This window comes from Dicentrarchus labrax, unplaced genomic scaffold (genome assembly GCF_905237075.1).
Source record: "Dicentrarchus labrax unplaced genomic scaffold, dlabrax2021, whole genome shotgun sequence".
NCBI classification, from domain to species: Eukaryota; Metazoa; Chordata; class Actinopteri; family Moronidae; genus Dicentrarchus; species Dicentrarchus labrax.
Window position 1 is genome coordinate 18,718,178 of NW_026136704.1, and position 24,686 is coordinate 18,742,863.

The following is a 24,686-nucleotide window of genomic DNA, read 5'->3' on the forward strand; positions in this document are numbered from 1 at the left end:
GTGTGAGCTACTTCTACAGGATGCAGATCATGGGTCAGTGGTTCTCCCAGGAGATCTTCAGAGAACAGCAACATGAGTTCATTATTTCCAGCTGGCATAACAAGAACAGAGTTTATAGTCACCACTGAGACGAAATTTCTGCCCTTAATCTGGGTTTGTTGTCATCACAATGAAGAGCTCAGCCAAATCACACATACCAGATTTTAAAAAACACTAAGTCTGATTAATTTTTGCCCAAAGGGAGAGACAATAAAGATTTGGCAGAACTGAGATGCAGCAAAGGTCCAAAAGCAGTCAGGACTTGAACCTGAGACATTATCACTACGTGGTATGTGGCAAACTAATCCACCAGGACACCCTAGTCCAGGTGGTTTTGATCAACTCACAGCACAAGCTGCTGCTGCTGCTGTGGAATGCACTTAAAGAGAGAAAATAACACAGAATGACACAACATATTTTAACACATTTTATTTTGTTATTTAATGAAGCAAATAAAAATGCCAGGATATCCGGGAACAAGTCACATGTGTGTCGTGGAAATATAAAAAGTGCAAAACCACACTGTTCCTCCTTATAAAAACAGTTTTAAATAAAGATGAAGAGTATCCCACGGCACATAAGACAAGGTCTGACCCAGCGAGGCTCACGGACAGTCCTTACTCAGCACAGAGTGGAGGAACTGAAGCCAGCTAACATCAAATTAGTACAACATACAGTACACAATTACAGAAAGAGATGGGGTCACTTGGCAACAGCGCTCATGAACCTCAGTAAGGTCAGTAAGCCTTTTTTAAAAGCAGCTCAAGTAAATGAAGAACAATGGGAGCTTGTGCCTCACATAAACACAGCCATTAACCAAAGTCTTATTCTGTATTAGAATTCTAAACAGTGAATAAATGCAGAAGGAAAGTTCTTGTTTTATATTCACATGTTCCTGATAACAATAAAGCTATGAGTCAAAGCATGGTGCAAAAAGTCTTGAATAATCACAAGTTACATAAATGTAAATAACTGCTGCAATGAGACTAAACATTTGAAGCAGACTAAAGCACTCTATCCCAGACTTTAGGACAGTGACACATCATTAAACATTCATACATACACAATGTACATGCCACAGTATCTGAAATACATTTGAATCTACTTGGAGCTAAAAGGCAACACTACTTTCCCTTGGTTTACAAACATCCCTTAATGAATCAAACACTTTTTTGATTGTCTTCAGCATACCCTTCCTCAGAGCAGAAACTGCTCTTCATACATCACAAGTTTGGCAACACTAAAAATGCTGAGAAAACTGAACTGCATAGCAACCAGAATCAGCAAAGTTACTGAGAGCAGATGGGTTGGCCGGAGCCCCAATTCCCGCTGCTTTATACCCAGCAGGTCTAAAAATAGCAGCGGAGAAGACAGGGAGCCAGAAACGATGCTGCGATTGGCCAGATTTCATCAGTTTTTGGACGAGCCTGGACCGACCCAACCCTTGTGTCGTGTCAGAGAGGTGACAAGCTCTGCACAGCCAGGTGAAACAGTGAGGACTGTAACACAGCGGACAGTTCACCTTGCTTTAGGATTAAAACCGAAAGGGAAATCATTCATAGGTCACATTGCCAGCCAATGGTTCAGACAGTCTTTCGCACAACAATACAACCAATATGCAAACACACACACACACACACACACACACACACACACACACACACACACACATTCATGCACAAGAACAACAACATGGTGACACAAACACACTCTTTGTATTGTGAGTAGGCTGGTGCAGTACTGGGAGTTAAAGCTGATTAACTTGACCACATTAATGATTAATGGCACCATCAATAACATACCTCACGTCAGAATAAATTCGGGGTCGGTGGGTTTGTATAAAAACAGACGTTGAAGTCAAGTAAGTAAAAAAAAACAACCCATCTTTACATGATTTCTAATGGGGTTTGTTTGCATATAAAATGTACATTCTAGATCATGCAGTAGCACCATGGTTTCTCGAGGTCACTCTGGATTTCAAGAGATCCTCTACTTCCTCCTCCCACAGTATTTGCCCTGGCATCCCACGACGCCACCTGCAGCAAAGACCAGCAGAATTACAGTTAAGTCTTTTCTAAGCTGGACATAAGTTCACACACATATCTGTAATATTTGTGATGTAGCGGGCTTCTGGAGTAAGAGAAAAGGTCAAATATGTGTAAGTCTTTTACCTCTGTAGATGCCTCCTCCTCCTCCTCCTCCTCCACCACCGAGGAAAGCCTGCAATGGGCCGTACTTGGCTGCTTTAGCTGCAAAACAGGATCAGGAACAGCCAGTAAGATGTGTGATGTTTACTTTAACCAAAAAAGCTCTTCTAGTGCTCTGCTGGTAAGGCTGAGTGAAGCAATCCATCCAGCATATATATACTGCACTTACAAGCCTCTCAAAGAAGCTGTTACACATTAAAGACAATGGGCCTACTGATGTCCTCTACCACTGAACCAAACACAGGTGCTGTAGATGAAATGATTGACGATGGTGGCAGATACAGAGCAACTTGCACTGTGTGAGTGGATGTTCAATACTGTTAATAAGGTCAGTGATGTACGAAAAAGGAGACCATCAAAATAATGGCATTCATCCTGTTGTTGAAACAATACCTGCCTTGTTAAGAATTTGTATATAGTATTTATCTGCCTGACCTTGGGAACAGTAGTTTGACATTACAGTCTCAATGTGAGGTCCACTTATCTTTATCTTTGTCTTTATCAGCAGATGGACTTTGGAAAGCTAGTAAGCAGCTTGAGTTAAGATTATTTATGTTTGGGAGTTTCATTACTCTTTACAAGACAGAAATAAGATTAGTCAAATTGTGACATACAGTCAAAGGCTTCTCTATGATGTGAAGTTCAATTGTCACTCCAGTCCATAATTTGCACTGCTGGCAGTTATAAACCAGACTGCAGACTGTTTGACTGGCTCACAAAAACATCTTACAGGCCAATAACGTCAGGGCCAACTGGTTGTTAATGGAGAAACAACAGATTTCATTTCCCTGTGACATCTGAAATTAACAGGATTAGTTTCATTCATTCCTCTTTAAACTGAGCCATCATTCATTTGGCAGAGAGAATTGATGATATCCTATTCAAGATTAAACCATTTACTTTCTTTACATTTAAACACACCATCAAAGGTCATCAGTAACTCAGACACTGCAAGAGTTCAAACCAGTAAAATATAGTTATCTAAGAAACCAGGCGTGCTCTCCTTGAAATAATCCAGCTGGCAGTAATCTCAGATGTTCAGGAAAACGCAGATTATAATGTATACTGGTTGTGCCGTGCCATCTGCACCGACAAGCACACACAGTACCAACCCACACTCCACCCTTTTCCAATCTCATCTGAATAATCTGACATGTTGCCATCCTCTGCCAACGAGCAGAGAGAGAAATTGGAAAATGGGTTGAGGTGCAGGGGACTCTTGTATGACTGAGATGACTTATTATCCCTTCATAATGTGGTGTGTCTTTGGGTACGTGGAGAGACGTGAGGAGGTTTGGTACCTTGTTGAGGAGTCAGTGGGGCGGGTACGTATCCACCTAGACAACATTAAAGACGAAGACAAATGAGAGATGAGATGGTGCCATTAGCACTAATGATAAATTGAAACCACTATGGATCTGTCACAGTGGTTGATATATGTGTGTCCTGGTGGGAAAACCTGTCGACATTAGAGTAGATCACATGGGAGGCACTTAGATCTGAAGCTGAGCTGTCTCATCCAGAGATGCTCTCTCAAGTAACCAGACTTGCCCACAAAGTAATGTTTTCTTGTCTGTATTTCGCCCTTAAAAGACACAGATTAGTCATTTTAGGTTTTGCTCACTTATGCTGCTGATACCTGTCTTCCTCCACAACTGCTGCTACAAAGATTGCGTTAAACATCCATTATATTGTAATTTGTTTCATTGTCCAATAATAATAATCCAATTAATTTCTCTAATGTAATTGGATGCTCAGAGGAGAAAAATGCAGGTCGTCTCATTCAAATACAATTTAATTCCCTTATTCAAAGTCAGCCTCCCATGTGTGTTAACAAGCTGAATGTGAGAAATTAAATATAAATTAATTTATGTTAAAATTGAAAAGCCCTCATTTCCATTTTGCTCAAAGGAATCAAGCGAACATCAAGTATTTTTGTCAATAAATTTGTGTCATCAGAAATGTATGTGTATTTATGAGCAAAGTTAAAAACGCAGGACTTTTCAAGTTTAATGTGAGATGAACAGTGTTGAGGTTACTGTATATCAACTAGTAAAACGGTAAAAAAAAAAAAAAAGAACCAACATATTTAACAGGAGATCACACAGAAACCCCACATAGTGGAAATGTGGAGAAGCTGGAGTTGCACTGAGTTTAGTGTCTGGCATAAAGGGAAGGAGAGAAGGGGGACAACATAATGGCAAATGAGCCTTAAACTAATATTTTCAACATGTGGTTTCCTTAATCGGATGAGAAGAATCTTAACAAATTGGGGGAAAGTAAGATTTCCTGTCACTGTGCACAAGTTTTCTCTTCCTTTCTTTATGCTCTCAGCTCTAAAGGGGGAAGCAACGGGTCAGTTTTCCTGTCCTTTCATCACGCTGTGTTACCTGGCTGTTGGCAGCTGGGCATTAATCCGCCTCCTGATCCAGAAACAAGGATGAAAAGTTTAAGAATCGTCTGTTCTCTAAATCCTCGTCTATGTGGAGGCAGTTTGGATGCCAGCTAACTTATCTGAGAGTTAAAGATTGGCTTCCAGAAGCAGGAAAAACAATGACGACAAATTATGAATGAAAAGGGCTTAAAAACTTAAAGCCTATTTTCACAAAGCAGATCATAAAACAAATCAACATTAAACTGAATCAAATATTCACACACCATCCTACTACTGTCTTCTTCTCTTGTCTCCACCTCTATAACATTAGTGGCTCTATTCTGTTGTCTGCTGGGTCCTTTTCCACTGATTCATGACTGATAAACAACACAGAACGCTGTTTACCATCAACACAAATATAATGTGTGGTGTATTCTGTATCTATCCGTCAGATCCTCATCAGCAAAGTGAAAGTTTGATCATCTCCTTTGTGCAGTACTCTTACCTTGGTTGTACTGTTGGGGGTAACCTCCTCCGTAACCTCCTCCATAACCAGGTACCACAGGAACCGCACCTGGAAAATGAAAAATCAGTTACCATGGAGACTCAAGAGTGTAAAGCAACAATATTTGTAAATAAACAACATAGTAACAACTTTAATATGACAAATTGACCTAATTTGCCAATAATAATTCTCCATTTGGCAAACTGTACTGGTTTGTAAAGGATGTGTGGAAGCATTTCACACATAGAGATTTCTGTGTGGCCACTGGGAGAAGGATTAGGGCTATGGGTCTTAATGAGTAGCCTGTACAGTGTCTGTAGAGCAGTGAGAGGAGGCTGCTGCTGTGTGATTACACTCATCCCTCACTGATGAGCAGAGGAAGAACAGGAGGAGGAGGAGGAGGAGGAGGAGGAAGAGGAGGAGGAGAGGCTGGATCAAAGGCTACACTGCACCAAGTATAAACTGTGTTGTGGACAGTTGAAATGAAGTGTGTGCCACATTGACCCACTATTGTGCATTTTTTATTAACTCCAAAAACAGAATATATTGAACAAACGTGGTGATCCTCACCTGGCTGATATCCTCCACCACCTCCAAGATTGCCGTAGCCTGTTAATAAAGAAGTCATTGTGATTATGTGTCTGTTCTCATTGTTTTGTGTACAGTAAGTACAATTATGACCATTATTTTTGTTTCTATTTTGCCCCTGAACTGTTGGGTGACCAGGTGTCCCACATCCCAAATATTGAGACAATGTCCCACATTTTGATTGTCAAATCAAATTTCTAAAATCTGTTGTTTATCCAGTGGCTGTATTCGAAGGTATCACAGATGGGCGCAGAAATGTAAGCTTCCTTTAATGCTTACTGTATTTACTTAGTGTGGGAGTTGGTAAAGTTGCATTCAAATAAAACCGGTTTGTTAAGTCCTTCACATGGTAAAGGCCTAACCTGTAACATGCATAGTCTATTGTGTGCTACTGAATCAACCAGAGGGCAAAGCACAGAGATGTTACAGTTTTTTAAAATTAGATAGATATATAAACATTTTAGAATACCTCTCAGTGTTGGTATGTCCCACATGGTCTCACACAAATAAAATAACTGTCCCACATTTGGTTTCTAGGGGTCTGGCCCCCCAACTGAATTGACTTGTGGACCAACTGAGGTCACAGTTACAACCTCATCCAAACTTCCTCTGGCAGAGTTCTGCTATTCCAGGGCCAGACTCTCCAGGGGTTTGTTATCTTCAAACAGTCACACTTTGATGTTGTACCCAGTATTACTAACAGTAATCAGCCTCCACCAGGAAATGTGTTGTTGACTTGCTCCATTTACAAACTCCTAACGGTAATGTAACACTACAGGGATTACTGCCTTTGGTGGAGCTGGATTTTGTGCTTTTTTTAAACTACATAACTAATGTGGCAGATTTTCTGCTGCCATTGTTAAACTTAATTAATACATGTGCTTTCTTTATGACTGACTGGAGCCATACAAGCTATGTAGCTCTTCGATGGCTATAAGCTATACACATTACTATTATTAATGTTACTTTTATTGAAGGGGCTCACCACACTGTGTTCCTGTTACACTACCTGGTTTGGGTGCTTTAGCTCCTCCACCACCTCCTCCCAGTCCAACTGCAGAGGGATATGTCAACCCACCTGTCAGAGAGAGAGAGAGAGAGAGAGAGAGAGAGAGAGAGAGAGAAAGACACAGAGAGAGAGAGAGAGAGAGACACACACACACACACACACACACACACACACACACACACAGGTTTAGTGACTCTAAATAAACACTGCTTCCACTAAAACCACCAGATTTCCTTAATCAAAGTATCCAGCTAGTCTCTCATTCCTGACTCTATGCCCCGCACACACACTTATCAGATGGCTAATTTTCCTGCACAGGAAGTGCAGTGCGATGGCATCTCATGACCAACTGTCACTTTGAGCACTGGGCAGAACATTGTGTATTAGTGCGCTCATCCTCCTCTCCTCTCATACATACCCTGGCCATAACCTTGATGATATGGCCTGTATCCCCCTGAATCGTGATGACAGAGAAAAGTAACATTATTGTCTGGTAAGTCAGCTCACAGTTTGTGTCAGGGGCTGGCTCATCCAGGAAATGGCATAGATTCCAATTTTAAAAAAAACACGTGAGAAATAAACAAGCAGTAGTTTTACTTTTCATGCTTGGTGTTTCCCCAATAACTGACAGCTCTGTGTTCTTAAGGTCCACAAATAGTTTTATTTTACATGTTAAAATAAATGTAGGTGTGCTCTGACCTTGATAACCTCCTGCTGCCAGTGGGATTCCTACTCCACCTCCTGCTCCAGTCACTGCAATAGAAAGACACGACACAACAATGTATGAGTCTCCACATGCAAAAAGATAAAACAAACATCCCAAAAACATTGGACTACTACTACTACAAACTTTGGATAACCTAAAGCAGAAATACACGCATACAGACACACACCTGGAGGTTTTAACGGCTTTGCTCCAGGAAGTGTTGCAGCTCCAGGTCCAGTTCCAGTGCCGGTACCAGCACCGTAAGGGACTAAAGCACAGAGAAGATAGAAGTAATAGTCGCTGCATTTAAACCTAAAGTCGATAATTGTTAAGCAGAAAATATAGAGAACTTGCCTCCATAGGGTCCACCATAGGGATAGCCACCTGCGCCTGGTCCGACACCTACTCCAGTGCCTTCGGAGAGAAAGTGTTAGAAAACTAAAGGTGTGAAGTCACAAGATTTAACAGAAGATTCTCCATTACACTGAGGAATCAAAGCGTCTCTAACTACATCTTACTATTAAATTAGCTTCAATTACTTCTTAAAAACACAACACAAACAATTATGTTCTCAGGGAAAAACTAAAGACACAAAAATCAATGGATCTCTATCCTAAATCTGCTTTAAAGAGGAATGTAATAGACTTTACTATCAACTATCATCATTAGTCCATTTAGTTTTCATCAAATCAGTAATAAAAACGATTTATCTTGACAATATCTAATGTTTTAACATTTATTGTACCCCATGCTGTATGATTTTAACATTAGTATTCAATGTGTCTTGGTTTGTTTTATTGTCTTATATGGATGCTTCTGCGCTCCCTCTCATGAACAATAAGATTAACTGACATTTGACTGATTGAGTTGAACTAAATGAAATGCAACAAAAAACCTTGGACTTGGTCTAATGTCAATCACAGGTAAAATAGTGCACAGCAGCAAAGAATACCCCAAAACTGCAAACCTGCAGATGCACAAAACTGATGACTGTTCAGTCTGTTGGAGGTATAATTGGGTAAAGAAAGCCTGATGCAGCTTTTCTTTATATATTAACTGCTGCTTTTATCGATTCAAGTTGAGTCATTAACTGTCTAAAAAGAATGTGCACGGTAATAAATACAGCCCAGTATATGAAAGCATGATCTATTACACTGTATAAGATCATAAGAATGTATTGATAACATCATTAGGATGTTCTGACAAGGCCGGACAGATCTAAGATGTTGTGTGCTGTCTTTGTGATATTTTAGAAAGAGCTACAAAGGCAACACTGATCCTCTACTCCACAGCAGATAAGGAAAGTTCATTTTATGGTCAAGCAGAATATTCAGTGCCTATATTTACAATTTATCTAATGTCCATTTTATGGTAAATAATTGAGCAAGATCAACTTAATGATTAGTTAATGCATTGTGAGCCAGATATAAGGCAGTTCTGCTGCACATTTTATACATTATTGTGCAAACTAATCAAGATTTAACACATGTTCTTGCCTTTTTAAGGTAGATATTAGCCATATTTACCTGGTTTGTATGGTTTAGGTGCTTTGCTGCCTGTGCCGACACCAACACCTGAAAACAGCAGTGTTATTATAATCACAGACTACAGCAGGGACAAATGACCACAACTGTTGTATTTGCCTTTGTCTCCACCATGCGGCCAGATGGATGAAAGGTATCCCATTAAGTTTCAATATCAAAATATCTCTCAAGGGCTAAAAACAACATGGAGCTCTTACATCAATAAAAGTATAAATATTGGCCTACCTCCAGGTAGTTGGCCTCCAGTGGCAACTGAAGGAGAGAAGAGACTAATATGTAAATTGTCTATTTTAAACTGTTGGGAAAAAGAGAAAGAAGAAAGAAAATGATGACTGCTCTTACCACCAGAGGGTGAGGGGACACCTGCTCCACCTGTAACACATGAAATAAATGCACTTAAACATTTGAATACAACCTGTACAAAATACTAAATTGTTATGTGTTCTTTGGTATATTTCAATATGAGAGACTTTTTACATATTTACCAACACTTGTGCCAGCTGTGAAATAAAAAAAGTATCATCAGGTTAAGATACTGTATCTACAGTAAGTATATATTCAGGTTAATTAAAAACAATTTCATATGTACTGTACAACTTACAGCTAGGATGAATAATTCCACCAGAAACTGTAAAAACAGTCAGAAATAAAGGAACATTAAAAGAGGTTGAGACATACAACAGCATAAAATAAAAAGTAAATGTTTATGTTGAACTCACCGCCTGTTTATAACACATCCACGAGCACAAAAACAGAACAAAAAAGGAAGAATTAGTCAGACTGTCTTTTAAAATTGAAAATTGAGGTACGGGGAAGAACAAACAGGAACAAAAACAACAAAGTCCTTTCAGAATAACACAAAACAAACATTCAACATGAGGAGAAAATCGTGTTAGACAGCAGACGTACGAAACAACAATCTACTACAAGGTGGTATTCTATAGCGGGGGCTTCACAGCTCATCAAACTGCAGATCAAATGTCACATTATGATCGTGTGAGTTTCATGGCAATATCACAACAATCCCCTGCTGTAGAACCTGAACTGTAACACACAGGAAAAAGTGACTAAGTTCAAGCATTCATATTGTCAAAACAAACTTTTGTAGACAAATGTGGAAAGGTGACATTCCAGTATTAATCTATCACTACCTTCTACACGTCTTTTGGATTTGAAATCACTAAAATATTACTGCTATTACAACGCATGAATGTAATCCATCAAGCACAGTGAGCTGTTAGTAAAAAGGAAAGGAGTGCACAAGACAAGTACTGTTGTGAAAATAGACAACCTGTGGCCACAACTGACATGATGGGGAAGTGGCAGGGACCAGACAGGCTATATCAATTTCTCTTTCAGCACTACATGAAGCCTGACATTTAAGGATTGCGTCTGTAGCTGTCATATGTAAATGTTTTGATATCTGACAGACCACACAATGCTGATGGCAAAACCCCCAAATTCCCTTATTAGATCCTGTGTAATGCTGAAAGAAGTAATACAATAGTGCCTGCCTTTACAGTCCCGACATGAAGTAGAATACTACGTGGTAAAATTATCCATTTCTGTTTTCTACAGTTTACCCAAACAGTATTTGAGAAGATGAACAACTGTTATTAAGGTAAAAATCATAACATTTAGAGGTTTTATATATATATATATATGTATGAGATTTTGAACATTAATATAGCAGCAAACAAAGATATTGTGTCGTAAGCAGAGAATGTAGTAACACCTCCTCTGGGTCTGTAGTAGTCTGTGTCTTGTTTACCTCTCTGGTCTAGCCACGCATACATGTTAGGGCATGTGAGTCCGTCATGTGTAACAGTGAAGAGACGCTTAAATGGCTTTTTCTTTATATCTACGTCTGTAAATTAAGAATTTATTCAAACCAAAGGAAAGCTTTGCCAGTTAAAACACCTTTGTGACAGCTGACGTAAAACAAACGATCGTATCGGGCCGATAAGTCATTTTCTTACTGATTGGTATCGGCTATATTGAGCCATATTAAGGTACATCCCTACTACTTTTGTTTCTTGTCTTTATTTTTGTCTTTTCTGTAATGTTACAAACATAGCGGATGTGATGAGAAAAATATTCAGACTTGATCATCACGACCATTATGTTGCCACCATATTCATATCAAACTGTGTGTTTAACTATTATCTGTGTGGTAAAATCACTGGTTTTGTAATTGGAGCTTGGTAGGATGTAGCCAAAGGTGGTGGGGCTAGCCTTTTGTTAACATTTGGAGAAAAGATTGTGCTTTTAAGATTTAAATCTGTTACTATTAATATGCTTAGTCTGGATGCTGCTGATGTAGACCTGCAAAACATGTGTTTGAATAAACAAAAGATTCTCAGGTGTCTCTTTTGGGAGAAATATCATTCACAATTCACAAATACTGAGTGGACTGTCCCATATTTATATCCCAATTATATATATATATATATATATATGTATATATATATATTAAATACCACAGATTTCACTTCATGGTCAAAGATTTCATGCAAACCGCAAGTCTTACTGGGCTGTGGGACCTCTGGGGCCTTGCCAGTTTCGGCAATAGGCGTGGGCTCTGCCAAAAAACAACAGGTTCCAGTTTCATCCATTGTTCTTTAAACAGGCGCAGATTGAGAGAGACTAGAAAATGCAGAAGCTGTGAGGTAGACCTTGATACTGCCACAGCTGGGAGGCTGTAAGCTAGAGGGGGTCAATAGCTGGTAGCACTAGCAATACAAACAACATGTGAGCTTTGTGGGCAGGAAATGTATGAAGAAAATGTAGATGGGATAAAATGATGGCGCAGCCCTTGTGTAGTCACCCCAAGATAGAGGGCAAATGGCACTTCTCCCTCTGCTCTCATACGTTGTATATAGATACTGCAAAACATGTGTAAGTGTGTGTACAGTAAATGTCCAAGAAGTGCAGTGTTGGCATTTCACTGTACCTGGTTGAGGGGTTCCAGCAAAACCTGTATCCTTAGCTGCAAAAGCAATAAAAACATTGTTCACAATGCAATAATAATAATTGTAATAATACAATAAGTACAACAAAAGGCTCATCTAAGAAAATAAGCTTTACCTGGTTTTCCAGGAACACCTGCTCCACCTGGTATCACGATAACAGAACCATCTGCACCAACACTGACACCTGTACCTTGAGTAGCTCCTGGCACGGCAAGTCCTGTTCCAGTGACCCCTCCTGTGACACACAGAAGGTCAGCAAATTGATCCCACTGTTATCTGTTACATTACAATACAAACATAACTTAAGTAAAAGTTTTGTATCCTCCTAGAATTCTAACAATAAGGTCTCTAATGTCTCAGACTTTTCCCTCTAGAGACTCTATTGTGGACTTGACATCTTGTTTTGATGAAGAGACAACACCAACAGCACATTAGATTAAGATTCACAGCTATATCTCAAAACCTGTGCGTTCTTCTGTTGGTGGAACAATTGGAATCTGTTCCTTCTATAATGTATTTCACTCTGTATGATGGTTGAATATCACTGTGGTCTGGATAGGAGCCGGGCTCTTTGATCAGGGACTGACCCTTTAATCTGGTGTTTACTGTTATTTAACAATATTTGTATGTGTTAGATATGATAATTAATGTTTGTGAATGACAAAAGCTTACCAAACAATTAAATGGCATAACTTATTAGAAGATAAGAACAGCTACCTTAATGTGGTATATTTTGTACACTGGTGAAATAATAATACTTCTTCTATCTTTACATACACATGCACATGCAGTACCTTGACCCCCAACCCCTCCATGTACAACTCCTGTCCCTCCAGCTCCTCCTGTCACACCTGATTTAGGGATTATGGGAAAGTTGGATAAATAGTACAATATCCTAAACATTAAACAACTATTAGCATCAGTTCATACACAAGGTGAATACAATAACATAAAGATTTGTAATTATATCCTATCTTAAGTTATACACCTTTGAATGTTTCTGAGCGTTGTGTGTGTTTGTGTACTTATTTATTATACCGTATTTCGCAGCTTTTGCTGCAGCAGAGTATTGTCCCCCTCCTAGTCCACCAGGAACTCCTCCTGTTCCTAACCCTGTTCCAGCTCCTCCTGCCACTCCTGATTAAGGGAAATGGAGCAGGTTACATTAGTTTACAGTTAATAAATACAATGAGATAAAGTAAGCAAAAAAGTAGGTTTGTAATTATTGAAATTTGTAAAGTTCCTATCAGAATGACTATTAATTGGTCTGAATTTGTGATATTTGTATATTTATGTTAGTGTGCTTATTAATTATACCATATTTAGCAGCTTTTGCAGCAGCAGAGTATTGTCCGCCTCCTAGTCCACCAGGAACTCCTCCTCCCGTCCCACCTCCTCCTAACCCTGCTCCAGCTCCTCCTGAAAGAGCAGTTTCCATCATTAGATGTTAATAAAATCAATAATCAATAGGATAAAATAAAGTGAGAAAATATATTTATTATTAATGAAAGAATTAGTTTATTCATAAAAACAAGAAAATGTCTCTGGATGTATCTGTGTGCTCATTTCACCAACCGTATTTAGCAGCTTTTGCTGCAGCAGAGTATTGTCCCCCTCCTAGTCCACCAGGAACTCCTCCTGTTCCTAAACCTGTTCCAGCTCCTCCTGCCACTCCTGATTAAGGGAAATGGAGCAGGTTACATTAGTTTACAGTTAATAAATACAATGAGATAAAGTAAGCAAAAAAGTAGGTTTGTAATTATTGAAATTTGTAAAGTTCCTATCAGAATGACTATTGATTGGTCTGAATTTGTGATATTTGTATATTTATGTTAGTGTGCTTATTTATTATACCGTATTTAGCAGCTTTTGCAGCAGCAGAGTATTGTCCCCCTCCTAGTCCACCAGGAACTCCTCCTGTTCCTAACCCTGTTCCAGCTCCTCCTGCCACTCCTGATAAAGGGAAATGGAGCAGGTCACATCATCAGTTTACAGTTAATAAATACGATGAGGTAAAGTAAGCAGGGTTTACAAGGTTTGTAATTATTGAAAATTGTAAAGTTCCCATCAGAATGATTATTAATTGGTCTGAATGTGTGATATTTGTATATTTATGTTGGTGTGCTTATTTATTATACCATATTTAGCAGCTTTTGCAGCAGCAGAGTATTGTCCTCCTTGTCCTGGTACTCCTCCTCCTCCCCCCTGTACTCCGGTTCCCAGCCCTGCTCCAGCTCCTCCTGGTACGCCTATTTAAGGGAGATAAAGCAGGTTGCATAAATATTTTACACCAATCAAATCTAAAGGTCAGAAATATAGAAATGATGGGATAAATACAAATGTCATTTGTTTCGTAAGAAAGAGAAAATATTAAGCAATAGGCCAATTAGGAACAAACATTATGTCTGTCTCCAACAGTGACTGCTTTGAAAAATTCTGACCTTTGGACAAATGGAGCGACACCTGAGAACTAGTTCAGGGAGTCGACATGCCTCACTCTCCATAATCACCTACCAAGCACACCCAACATATCATAAACATATCTGGGATAGATATGTTTATATATCATATATATATATCATATGAGGGAGCTTAGACACTAAACTCTAACTCTGTAGTTGAAGACCCCTGCTCTACCATCTTCTTCTTAATAGCATATCATTTAAGGTCTAGAAAGCATAAAGATGATTAAGATGATTGTTCAAATTAGTCAAAAACACAAAAATAATATCAAAAACTACTTAAACAAAACGGCTTACCATACTTCGGGGGTTTGACTCCAGCTCCAGGACCATAACCTGTGAGGAGGCAACATAATGTGTGTGACTGATAATTCAGCAGAACAAACAGCAGAAGCCCTTTCATTGTACAAAACCTTTTGGTCTACAACTTACCACCATAGCCACCGCCAGGAAGTACTTGTCCTGCTCCCCCTGGAACTCCGCCTCCTCCTAGGCCTGCTCCTGGGACTCCTGTTGGGAAATGAATAAATAAATAACTAATCTCTCTAGTTATGAATGAAAGATTACATTTGCCAGAATTTGTCAGCAACCTGTCATTACCATTTTTGAAAACCAAAGTAAATGTATTAATGAATTTAAGGTTCAATTTTCCAAATCTTTGGATTTATGTAACACTGGATTTATGTAACAACATGTTGTAAAAAAACACCAGTGAGTAGAATAACATAAGAGAAATGGACGACATGGTATTAATTACACTACGTCTCACCATATTTCGGAGGTTTAGCACCGGCTGCCAAAGCTGCAACACAACATGACCGGAATATGATAGATTAAAAAGTGATAAAGTAGTAGTGAAATATTGTATTCATTGGTCATGTAGAAGTGTATCTGTGGGGGAATGCTTACATCCATATCCTGGTAAAAATGGGACTCTTCCAGGAATTGCTCCTCCAGCTGCCCCACCACCTGGAACTACCCCTGCACCACCTGGACCTTTAATACAAGAATGAATCATTTAATCATTATCAATGTAATCATTTTAGCTGTGGTATTCAGGAGGGACCACACCAGCATCAAAACAGATCTGGTGATATTTGCAGGAACATTTAAATGCTGTTTAAAGTTCTAGCAGTGCACTTCTTTACCACAGTGAATGTTTGTTTGGTTGCTTGAGAAGACACATGTTTGTAAGTTAGATAAGGAGGAGATTTTAGGGTTGTTGTTGCTGTCTGACTTAGTATGATCATCTCCGACGATAGAAAAGCGATGTTACTACAAATTTGGTTTAAAAAGTGAGTTCATTGACTGTATGGAAACAAGTTAATCATCAACGTAGTATATATAGTATCTGTATAACACATCCTAATTAATCAGGTAATGTCATTGAGATTAGAGACTTGAGTAAAGCAAACAATTGGATTGAATTTTATCTTTAGTTGACAAATAAAAATCCCATACCATATTTAGCAGCTTTAGCAGCAGCAGAATATCCTCCACCTCCTCCCAGTCCTCCGTATGCTCCTGCTCCTAACTGTCCTCCTTGTCCTCCGTATCCTCCTGCTCCTAACTGTCCTCCTTGTCCTCCGTATCCTCCTGCTCCTAACTGTCCTCCTTGTCCACCGTATCCTCCTGCTCCTAACTGTCCTCTTTGTCCTCCATATCCTCCTGCTCCTAACTGTCCTCCTGTCCCTCCTTGTCCTTCAGTGTATGTGGTAAATGGAAGGCAAGATAAAACATAATAAAAACACAATTACTCCACACGGAGAAAGTATTCTGTACGACAAATTTCATAGTTCATAGTGCAAGTTCAAAAAGTGCATATGATAAGACATGTGTACACCATACCATATTTAGCAGCTTTAGCTGCTGGTAAATATCCACCAAACCCTGGTAATCCTGGAACTCCTCCTGGTACTCCAATTGGTGCACCTCCTGGTACTCCTCCCGGTACTCCTCCTGGTACACCCCCTGGTACTCCTCCTGGTACACCCCCTGGTACTCCTCCTGGTACACCCCCTGGTACACCTGTCCAGGGAACACCAGAAGAACCAACAGGTCGATATAAATGGAGAGGTTCTTATTTAAGGGAATATTAAGTACTAAAGAAAAGTTCTCACCATATTTAGCAGCCTTGGATGCAGCTCCATATCCTCCTGTAAAATATTCAAAGATAGAGATGCATATATGATACTTTTACAACTAAAGTACATAGAAAAAATAGAGGGAATGGCAATGAAAGTAAATCTGTTTTTTAACCCCGTGCTAGTGAGGTTTAAGAGTGATATATTTGGATGGTTGTACTAATGTATTAACAGATTAAAGCTGACAATGTTCAGTATAGCTGGGCCTCCCATGACATTGCAGACCATAGTAAGGATCTAAGATTCAAAAGTATCTTTTATATTTTCCACCATCCAACAATTCTGCTTGGTGTGGAATAAACTTTCCATTTTTGGAGGCCACTAGCATGGTTATAGGCTTTAATTTTTTTGGTTTTTATGTCGATTGCAGATATTATACCTCCTGCCACCTGCCCTGGATACAGTCCACCAGTGCCCCCAACGCCACCAACCCCTCCAGCACCACCGTAACCTGGAGCAGAGGACACAGATTTAAGTACATATATACAAATACAAGACACAAATACATCCTGTACTGATAATACACAACTTGCATTGTGTTTGTCTAGACAGGACAGCATTGTCTTAGCATTGTCTTGCTAATGAATGTGGTAGGATACCATATTTGGCAGCTTTAGCCTGAGCAGGTGAGATGCCCCCGGGCCCCACTCCTGCATAAAGACAAAAATACATCAGTCATTTTTTTGTCTTTCATCTTTCTGCTCCATATCAGTTAACAGTTCGTAAACACACACACACCAGTTCCAACAGGATAACCAGGCCTTGATCCAACTTGTCCTCCTGGAAGTCCAACCCCGCCATTACCATAGCCGCCGTAACCTGAAACATTATAATGTGACACATCTTTAATCCCCGGATTTTAAGTGATGCCAGTTACACCAAATATTTGAAAAAATGTAAAAGTGTATTTGTACCAAAAGGTACTTTTCCACCTCCAGGTTTTGCTCCTTGGCCACCTGAAGAGAAAAACAAACCCTTGAGACATTGAGGCTAAAATAAACCATCTGTGACATTGCTCATACATTAAAATGCAGTTTAATTGTTTTGAAATGTGTGGAAACAGCTGTAATCCAGCTGTTATCCATTGAAGAGGTTAGTGGGTCCCAGTAAAAGTTAAGATTTAAGGCAAATAGTTAATTGTTACAGCAGAACTATACTGTTTAGTGTGTTTGTGAACATCTAAGTTTGCTGCATTTTTTGCACAATTGTAGCACCAGAAAGTGTCTCACATAATTGTTTTATTTATTAATTTGCTCACTTAACTATGGTTAACCTACATTATAACAAAGACTTCATTCACTTGCCTCCTGATTGCAGTGGTTCTGAACCTGTGGTGTCCATATTACCCGTATCACACAGTCCTTATTTGAAAATTATCAATCTGCAAACCGTGTTGTAATTCTCATTTTCAAACAGTATAATAATAATTTAAGCCATTTTATACATAATTCTTGCATAAGGAATATGGAATATGTCGTTGAAAACTTAGTAATTTCAATATTACTGAAGATCATTATCTCCTTGTAACTATCAAATATAGGAAAAAAAGGCCTGAAAATAACCAATTAGAGTATGTTTTACACAGAAATGACATTTCAGTGATAATACAGTCTTCATTATGTGAGGACAATGATACAAATTAGAGAAAAAGAAAAGTAGTAAGAAAATAATTATGCAAATCATGATACCCAGATGGACATTGGTGAGTTGGCGCTTTACTCTATTGCAGAAAAGTTTAGTAGCAGCATTTGGGACTGTCTCATCTACTGCGGGATGTTGCTCAGTAGCGTTGCTGTGGTAATCTCTACAAAGCAGGCAAAGGAGGCAGTGTTCTGCTTTTGGAGCAATCGGGGGCCCCAAAGACAGAAATCTCTCTCTAGAATCAACCAGTGATAAACCCACCATAGAAAACCATAGGGCGGTACCCATAGAAGTGCCCATTGGTTATCAGGCCATAAGGCGAGTAAGACTGTCTGTATGCTAAAGAAAAAAGAACTGTAACATCGACATGGTTTAAATACTGAACATATCATATGAAGAAAAGAATACAACTTGTAAACAACACAGTAACTGTATAGATTTAGGTCACACCTTGCAGTTTGGGTGATTTGAGGGGATATCCGTGGAACACTCCTGGCTGCATCGGTCCACCATAACCGCGACCTCCTGTGACAAAGGAAAAACATTTAAATCCTGATTGACTTATACCAATAATGGTGACAAAAATATCTTTGTTTGTAATACAGCAATAATCATGAATAAAGTTACCTGCTCCTGGACCTCCTTGTCCTCCCCCTCCGACTGCATAACAGAAATCACATAATCCAATCAGAAGATCAGTTTTGAATGTAAATACCAGCAATGAACAAACACAGATAACTGAACACTGGCCTGAAAACTACACAGACCCTGTACCACTGTGCATGGTGGCAGTACCCTTTGGATAAGCTGCATACAGACCAATAACATTATGTATAAACAATGTTCTCTGACAACTTTTCATTTCCTTATTTATTTTTTTCATTTCACATATTTATTCGTTTACCTTTTGTTTTTCTATGTGTTCCTTTAATGATATCTTTGTATTATTGTTTATTGACAAATTTTGTAAATGTGTATTATATTTTTCTATTATTTCACCTTTGTATTGTTCCCTATGTTTTATTTTTTTTAATTAAGGCAAGAAAAATAGTGCTCATACAAGAAAAAAGAAGTGTCATTCAATGGCAATGAAAGAAATTCAAAATCAGCCAACACTCATGAGTAAAAAACTAAACCTTACTTGATTTGGGATTCAGGTCGGTGCCAGTGGCCACCCCAGGCAGGACTCCACGTCCACCAAACCCTGAAGAATCCATAAATAACCAAAAAACAAGCCACATTAAATCCTTGTACAATACTTGGTTGCAAACACAATATTCACACGATGAAACACTTGAGAAATTGTGTCTGAGATCATTTAGTGAAAGAGACAAACCTTTTCCTGGCACCAGGCCACCTTGGTAAAGTCCAGGCACATCCACACCTGCCATAGACAACAAGAGGATATTACTGCACTTCTGCATCCACATAAAAACATGTGGAAGAGATCTTTCATGCAACAATTTATGAGCAGGAAATATATTTGCCTGTCAATCATTAAACACTACCACAAAAAATACCAGACAGGACGCAGCACAGCTGGCATCTTACAAAACTGGCTACTTGTTAGCTTATTTATTGATTCATTGACATCAGTGAAATCCTCTATTAAGGAAACATCTTAATAGCATTGCTGTTTTTAAAGTACAATATAAATAAAGCTGAGTTTATTTTAGTTCCAGTACGGTATGTAGATTTTGTTTATACATACAGACATCGATTTATAAACAAAAGGCTTTTAATTTTGCCGATAATTAGCAATTTTTTTCAGAAGATTTCTAGCCACACCGAACATCGGCCACATGCAATGGAAAATGAATTTGATCTGGTTCTGCTGCTTAGTGAGTTTATTGTTGAGTCTACAAGACCTGGCACTTTAGCAGCTTTCTTTCCAGCACCACCGGCCCCTCCTGGAAGGCCTGTCTGAGGAATAACAGGTGCTGGAAAAAAGATTAAACATTACTTGGCTCATCGAACAACGTATGACAAATATACAGTGTGAAAAACATAAGCACATCTTTCTTGTCCAAGTGCTGAGTCCAAACAACTGTAACTGTGATCCCTGCCTCCCAAAGACTCACACCACTGTTAACTGGCCTCTTTAAAATTTTTACTTTATTACGTTCAGAGAAGTCTTGTGTTCGTAGCCCAATTTGGCTCCTCGTCAGAGAAATCAGCTCCACTATACCTGACAAAGAGCCAGTGCAGGGGTATGAAATGTTGTACTTGTCCTAAAATATTAAAGTTAAGCATTTTAAAGGGAATGGTTAACAGCGTTGCAAGTCCTTGGGAGGCAGAGATCAAAGTATGACAAGTATAAAAAGTGCAAAATAAAATAAAAACTGAGAAAATGGGCAGAATGATGTGTTGATTGTGTGTCTTGCCTCCAGCGGGCACTGCAGGTCCAGTTCCTGTACCTCCAGGACCTCCTCCTGTCCCTGATTGAATGTCAAATGCACATACATAATTATAACATAGAAATACACAGTGTCAGGTTTGAGGGTGTACTCACATTCATTTAAACTGGAGGCATTAACACATTTGTAAACATGAGAGTAACCTCACAACTTAAGTATTCTATAGTTGTACCTCCCATGACCACTAGAGGGCCCTGTGATACTGAAAAGGAGTAATGAGCAGATGTGCGTCTTGTGTCAGACTTGACCTCTTCAGCAAGGAGCCAGATCCTTAGACTCCCCATTGGTATTGAGAGCAGCTAATCCGGCCCTACTAGTCTGTCATCACCCCATGATCAAAAGCAACATGGCTGACTTTTAATCTAATCAGGAGAGGCAGCCAGCATGCATGGCATTTGCCTTGCCTCATCAAATGCCTCATTTCTTTGGCTATCCCCTCGTGCAGGAAATGAGCTGTCAGCTTCGCTTGTAAGGGAGCTTGGCAGCAGAATAAACCACATTGCTTTATTTGTTTAAACTTTTTAACATTTTTTAATCTTAAGTTCCCCATACTTGCCGGACAGACATTGCGCACTGCTTGTAAGTATGTGGCCTGGGAGATTTGGTGAGGAAAGGTTTGGCAAGGGAATGCTTTGTTTTATCTGTGCTCTTTCGGAGGAATTAATTAGTTATTTTGAGCGTCATGAAAAGAAAGTACAGACTGATCCTAGGGACTGAAGGTTTGTCACTGCCAACCAATACTTAAAAGTAGGCTGTTTGCCATAGTGCCGCTCAGGCAATGATTGGGCCCTCCTGGGTCCAATGCTTAATCAGCCTGCATAATTAAAAGCAAATCATGTCCACATACACAGGGCTTTAAGGTTATACTGGGCTCTGCTGAATTTAAAACTCTCCAAGGTTTGCAGGTACGTGATAAAAATGTACATGTGTTTGCCAAACAGTGTTTTTCATGCTGAGTTACCATTAATGCAAAACATTCATTTTGGCTTTCTCATAACATGCAAGCATGCAGATCTATCATAGATCTAAAAAGCTTTGTGTCAGTATTCAGCACAGTTCAAGTTTGTACAATAGTCTGTGTTCAGGCCAAGAATCAGCCTACCTCCATGTGGTAGCAGAGAGCCTCCGGCACCTGTGATCAAGATAACCAGAATGTGAGCAGCGTTCGTCTGTATGAGACGTTTAGAGGAAAACCCTCAAGGAAGCTTATCAGAATTATTATGTTTTTTATGTTGTTGTCTCAGCACAACAACAACAACAACAACAACAACAACAACAACAACAACAACAACTAATTTTAGAGAACTAAGCTGAATATTTGTCCAGTTGATACTCATGATTACTCTAAAGCAGGAGGCAGATGACCAGAAACAATAGTGAAAGCAGTAGTATTTCAGTTAATGTATATGATACCTATACTCATAACTCATAGCTTCAATTTTTTACTTTCAAGAGCTGGAGGTAATTTGACATAAGGAAGACATAATCTTTCTAAATGGCCATGGCCATTCCACCTCTGCAGCGATCTTTCAACACAAGCCAGAAAGAAAATATGAGAACCAAACTTGAATACCTGGAATTTGAGGCATTTTTACTGAAAGGTCAAAACTGAGAGTGGAAAGCCACATAAAATTTCTGCAGCCATCAAAATAAAAAACTTAAAATAAGGAAGTGGAACATGATCAATGTCTTCTTCCAACAACCAATATTCCATCACTGAGCTTGATGACCTCCAGTTTCCATCACAGTCACTGAGCCAGTTTTTCACTTGAGTTTCATGAAGGAATGTTTGTTTCGAAATTTAGGGAAAAGAGCTCCACTGTTTGTGATGACTCTGCTTGTTGTTGGGTGCAATGGAAGCATCCATAAACAAAATACGCCATAATTCAATCCTACAAATAACTGACACACATATTAATCTTACATAGCTATTAAAATAATAATATATCTAATAATAATAATATATCTGTTCAGTCATCATATTATATATACATATTGTTATTATATTATTATAAATATTATTAATATTATATACTGTTATTAACAATAACACTACCATCATGTCATCAGTACTATTACCACCATCTTGCAACTACAACTCTTTGCACCTTACCAACCTATTTATCTTTTTTTATCTTTTTATTTTGTATTTTATTCTATTGTATTTTATTGTATTTTAATGTACCTGGCTGCTATGACAACCCAATTTCCCTCCGGGGATTAATAAAGTCTATCTATCTATCTATCTATCTATCTATCTATCTATCTATCTATCTATCTATCTATCTATCTATCTATCTATCTATCTATCTGTAAACAATAAACCATCAATGTCTGATTTCTAATGTAACTGATATCTTCAAAATCGTAGTTTTGAAATACAATCATGTACACATTGGGCTTATAGACATGCAAATGTGGAGAGATGGTGGAGTGATGGGCTGCTACGTAGCGGCGCTCCAGGAGCAGTTAGGGGTTAGCTGTCTTGCTCAAGGGCACCTCAGCAATGCCCAGGAGGCGGAAGTCCACACTCAATACTATGGCTCATGCTGGTCCCTACGGACTGAGCTACTCATGGCAAAAGTTTGCAATTATAGATTTAAATACAGACTATCAACCAATCAATATGAACCCATTCCCTTCATGGCATCAAAAACAACAACCGGTGCCATCTCTCCCTTTACAGTAAACAGATGTTACATTTATATCTACTGTACCTCTTTTGGCAGCCTTCTGTCCAGCTCCTGGGAAAAAGCCCCCAGCACCTCCACCATATCCACCATAACCACCTAAATGAGACAAAGGAGCAAAGGAGAGAGAGTGTGTGGGATTATTGTATAGTGTAAACTGAAAAACATACATTTCAAAGACATTTAAACCTTTGGTGTTTGTGAGACTGACTGAAAATGTGAGAATATAATGTTCTAACCCAACTAAATGTTACATTTGCACACAACACCAGTTCCAGTTTCAGTTCCAGGCTACATGCACTCACCTCCTCCGTGGCCTCCAGTTCCCAGACCACCACCTCCTAGATTGCCATAACCTGGATGGAAGAAAATGACAGACAGGCAGTAGAGCAGAGAGAAAGAAATGGAGTGTAAATTTCTGTACTAGACACTGTAGATGGGGGCGAGGAGAGTCAAAGAAAAGAAACACAGTTTTCATCAGCGTGTCTATAATGAATTACTAGTGATTTATTGAGCAGTAATTACCCTTCAATAAAACTAACCCATCTTTCATTAAAACATTCTCCAGGACCTGCAAGTACGAAAAAAAAAATTAAAGCACGTGAAATATGACACAATATCATGTGTGCTTCATTAAGTTTGATTGAAAACACTCACATTTATGTTTCTAGAGCCAAGGACTGCACCTTGGGCTCAAGTTGACCCCCACTGACTATGAAACATGATAGACAAAACATCAGAAATTGTTGACCATCTAGTTATGCTCTATTCTAAACACTGGAGGGAGCAATCTGTTCTTTCTGAGACCAAAAGCCCCAAACTAATCTATGAGCAGCAAAAACTTTTTGGCTTCAATTTGACGCATGAATTAAGTCATATCCCAGCTTGTGTTTCTGCTTGCTGACAAGAACAAAAAATGTGAGAAGTAGATAGGGAAATGGAAAAAAGTGTGGAAAGAGGAAAGGAAATGGAATAAAATGCTCACCACCTGCTCATGGATCGAAAGAGAGTGAACGATCTTTAACATTAGGAGTGCAAATGGGAAAGTGGGGCCCACTGTACTGTAGCATTTAGAGAATATTAAACTAAATGCTATTTTATCTTAACACATGCATAATTACAGGTGTCATTACAAGTGAAGGAACTGGTGGTGGGGATTATTTTATTGTCGAAGAATACTTTTAACAGGAGCATTGCATTGCTTTAGTTTAATCCTACAGAAGTGACATATCAAAATGTTCAAATTAATATAAAAAAACTAGGTTAATACGTAATGAAAACTCGGCCTTACATTGTTTACCTTTGATTTGTCAAACATTCCACAACATAAAACATGCTACAAAGTAATTCAAGTGTAATACGTTTCATTGTATATACAGGATATGGAA

At 38.9% G+C, this 24,686-nt stretch overlaps 2 protein-coding genes across 15 annotated transcripts in view; both read right to left on the bottom strand.

The window, feature by feature from the left end:
• Window positions 1-453: 453 nt before the first annotated feature.
• Window positions 454-9,673, bottom strand: LOC127362283 (uncharacterized). Of its 3 annotated transcripts, XM_051397802.1 has the most exons (15): window positions 9,574-9,673; window positions 9,458-9,472; window positions 9,315-9,344; window positions 9,198-9,224; window positions 8,955-9,002; window positions 7,783-7,842; window positions 7,616-7,696; window positions 7,422-7,475; window positions 7,141-7,176; window positions 6,723-6,791; window positions 5,696-5,734; window positions 5,126-5,194; window positions 3,548-3,583; window positions 2,211-2,288; window positions 454-2,075 (listed from the first exon to the last, which is right to left on the bottom strand). In XM_051397802.1, exons 1-15 carry the CDS (start codon window positions 9,656-9,658, stop codon window positions 2,029-2,031), a joined length of 774 nt encoding a protein of 257 aa, XP_051253762.1. In that variant the 5' UTR covers window positions 9,659-9,673; the 3' UTR covers window positions 454-2,028. The 3 variants fall into 3 exon arrangements, with proteins under 3 accessions (XP_051253762.1, XP_051253763.1, XP_051253764.1); XM_051397803.1 differs by lacking the exon at window positions 9,198-9,224; XM_051397804.1 differs by lacking the exon at window positions 7,141-7,176.
• Window positions 9,674-11,392: 1,719 nt separating this feature from the next.
• elna (elastin a) overlaps window positions 11,393-24,686 on the bottom strand; it is a 39,454-nt gene continuing 26,160 nt past the window's right edge. Inside the window, exons 6-34 of one of the 12 annotated variants that reach the window (XM_051397791.1) lie at window positions 23,604-23,654; window positions 23,326-23,397; window positions 21,711-21,740; window positions 20,576-20,629; window positions 20,060-20,131; window positions 19,528-19,575; window positions 19,333-19,395; window positions 18,819-18,851; window positions 18,642-18,716; window positions 17,465-17,506; window positions 17,289-17,369; window positions 17,150-17,200; window positions 16,930-17,001; window positions 16,527-16,562; window positions 16,255-16,410; window positions 15,868-16,107; window positions 15,316-15,402; window positions 15,176-15,208; window positions 14,839-14,916; window positions 14,704-14,742; window positions 14,083-14,193; window positions 13,799-13,897; window positions 13,520-13,618; window positions 13,262-13,363; window positions 12,983-13,081; window positions 12,739-12,795; window positions 12,060-12,179; window positions 11,926-11,961; window positions 11,393-11,553 (exon numbers count right to left, since the gene is read on the bottom strand). In XM_051397791.1, coding sequence (XP_051253751.1) covers window positions 11,408-11,553; window positions 11,926-11,961; window positions 12,060-12,179; window positions 12,739-12,795; window positions 12,983-13,081; window positions 13,262-13,363; window positions 13,520-13,618; window positions 13,799-13,897; window positions 14,083-14,193; window positions 14,704-14,742; window positions 14,839-14,916; window positions 15,176-15,208; window positions 15,316-15,402; window positions 15,868-16,107; window positions 16,255-16,410; window positions 16,527-16,562; window positions 16,930-17,001; window positions 17,150-17,200; window positions 17,289-17,369; window positions 17,465-17,506; window positions 18,642-18,716; window positions 18,819-18,851; window positions 19,333-19,395; window positions 19,528-19,575; window positions 20,060-20,131; window positions 20,576-20,629; window positions 21,711-21,740; window positions 23,326-23,397; window positions 23,604-23,654 — 2,282 coding nt within the window. In that variant the 3' untranslated portion in view covers window positions 11,393-11,407. Of the gene's footprint in view, window positions 11,554-11,925; window positions 11,962-12,059; window positions 12,180-12,738; window positions 12,796-12,982; window positions 13,082-13,261; window positions 13,364-13,519; window positions 13,619-13,798; window positions 13,898-14,082; window positions 14,194-14,703; window positions 14,743-14,838; window positions 14,917-15,175; window positions 15,209-15,315; window positions 15,403-15,867; window positions 16,108-16,254; window positions 16,435-16,526; window positions 16,563-16,929; window positions 17,002-17,149; window positions 17,201-17,288; window positions 17,370-17,464; window positions 17,507-18,641; window positions 18,717-18,818; window positions 18,852-19,332; window positions 19,396-19,527; window positions 19,576-20,059; window positions 20,132-20,575; window positions 20,630-21,710; window positions 21,741-23,325; window positions 23,398-23,603; window positions 23,655-24,686 lie in introns of all 12 variants that reach the window. The other 11 variants (XM_051397790.1, XM_051397799.1, XM_051397794.1 and 8 more) reach the window with 11 other exon arrangements.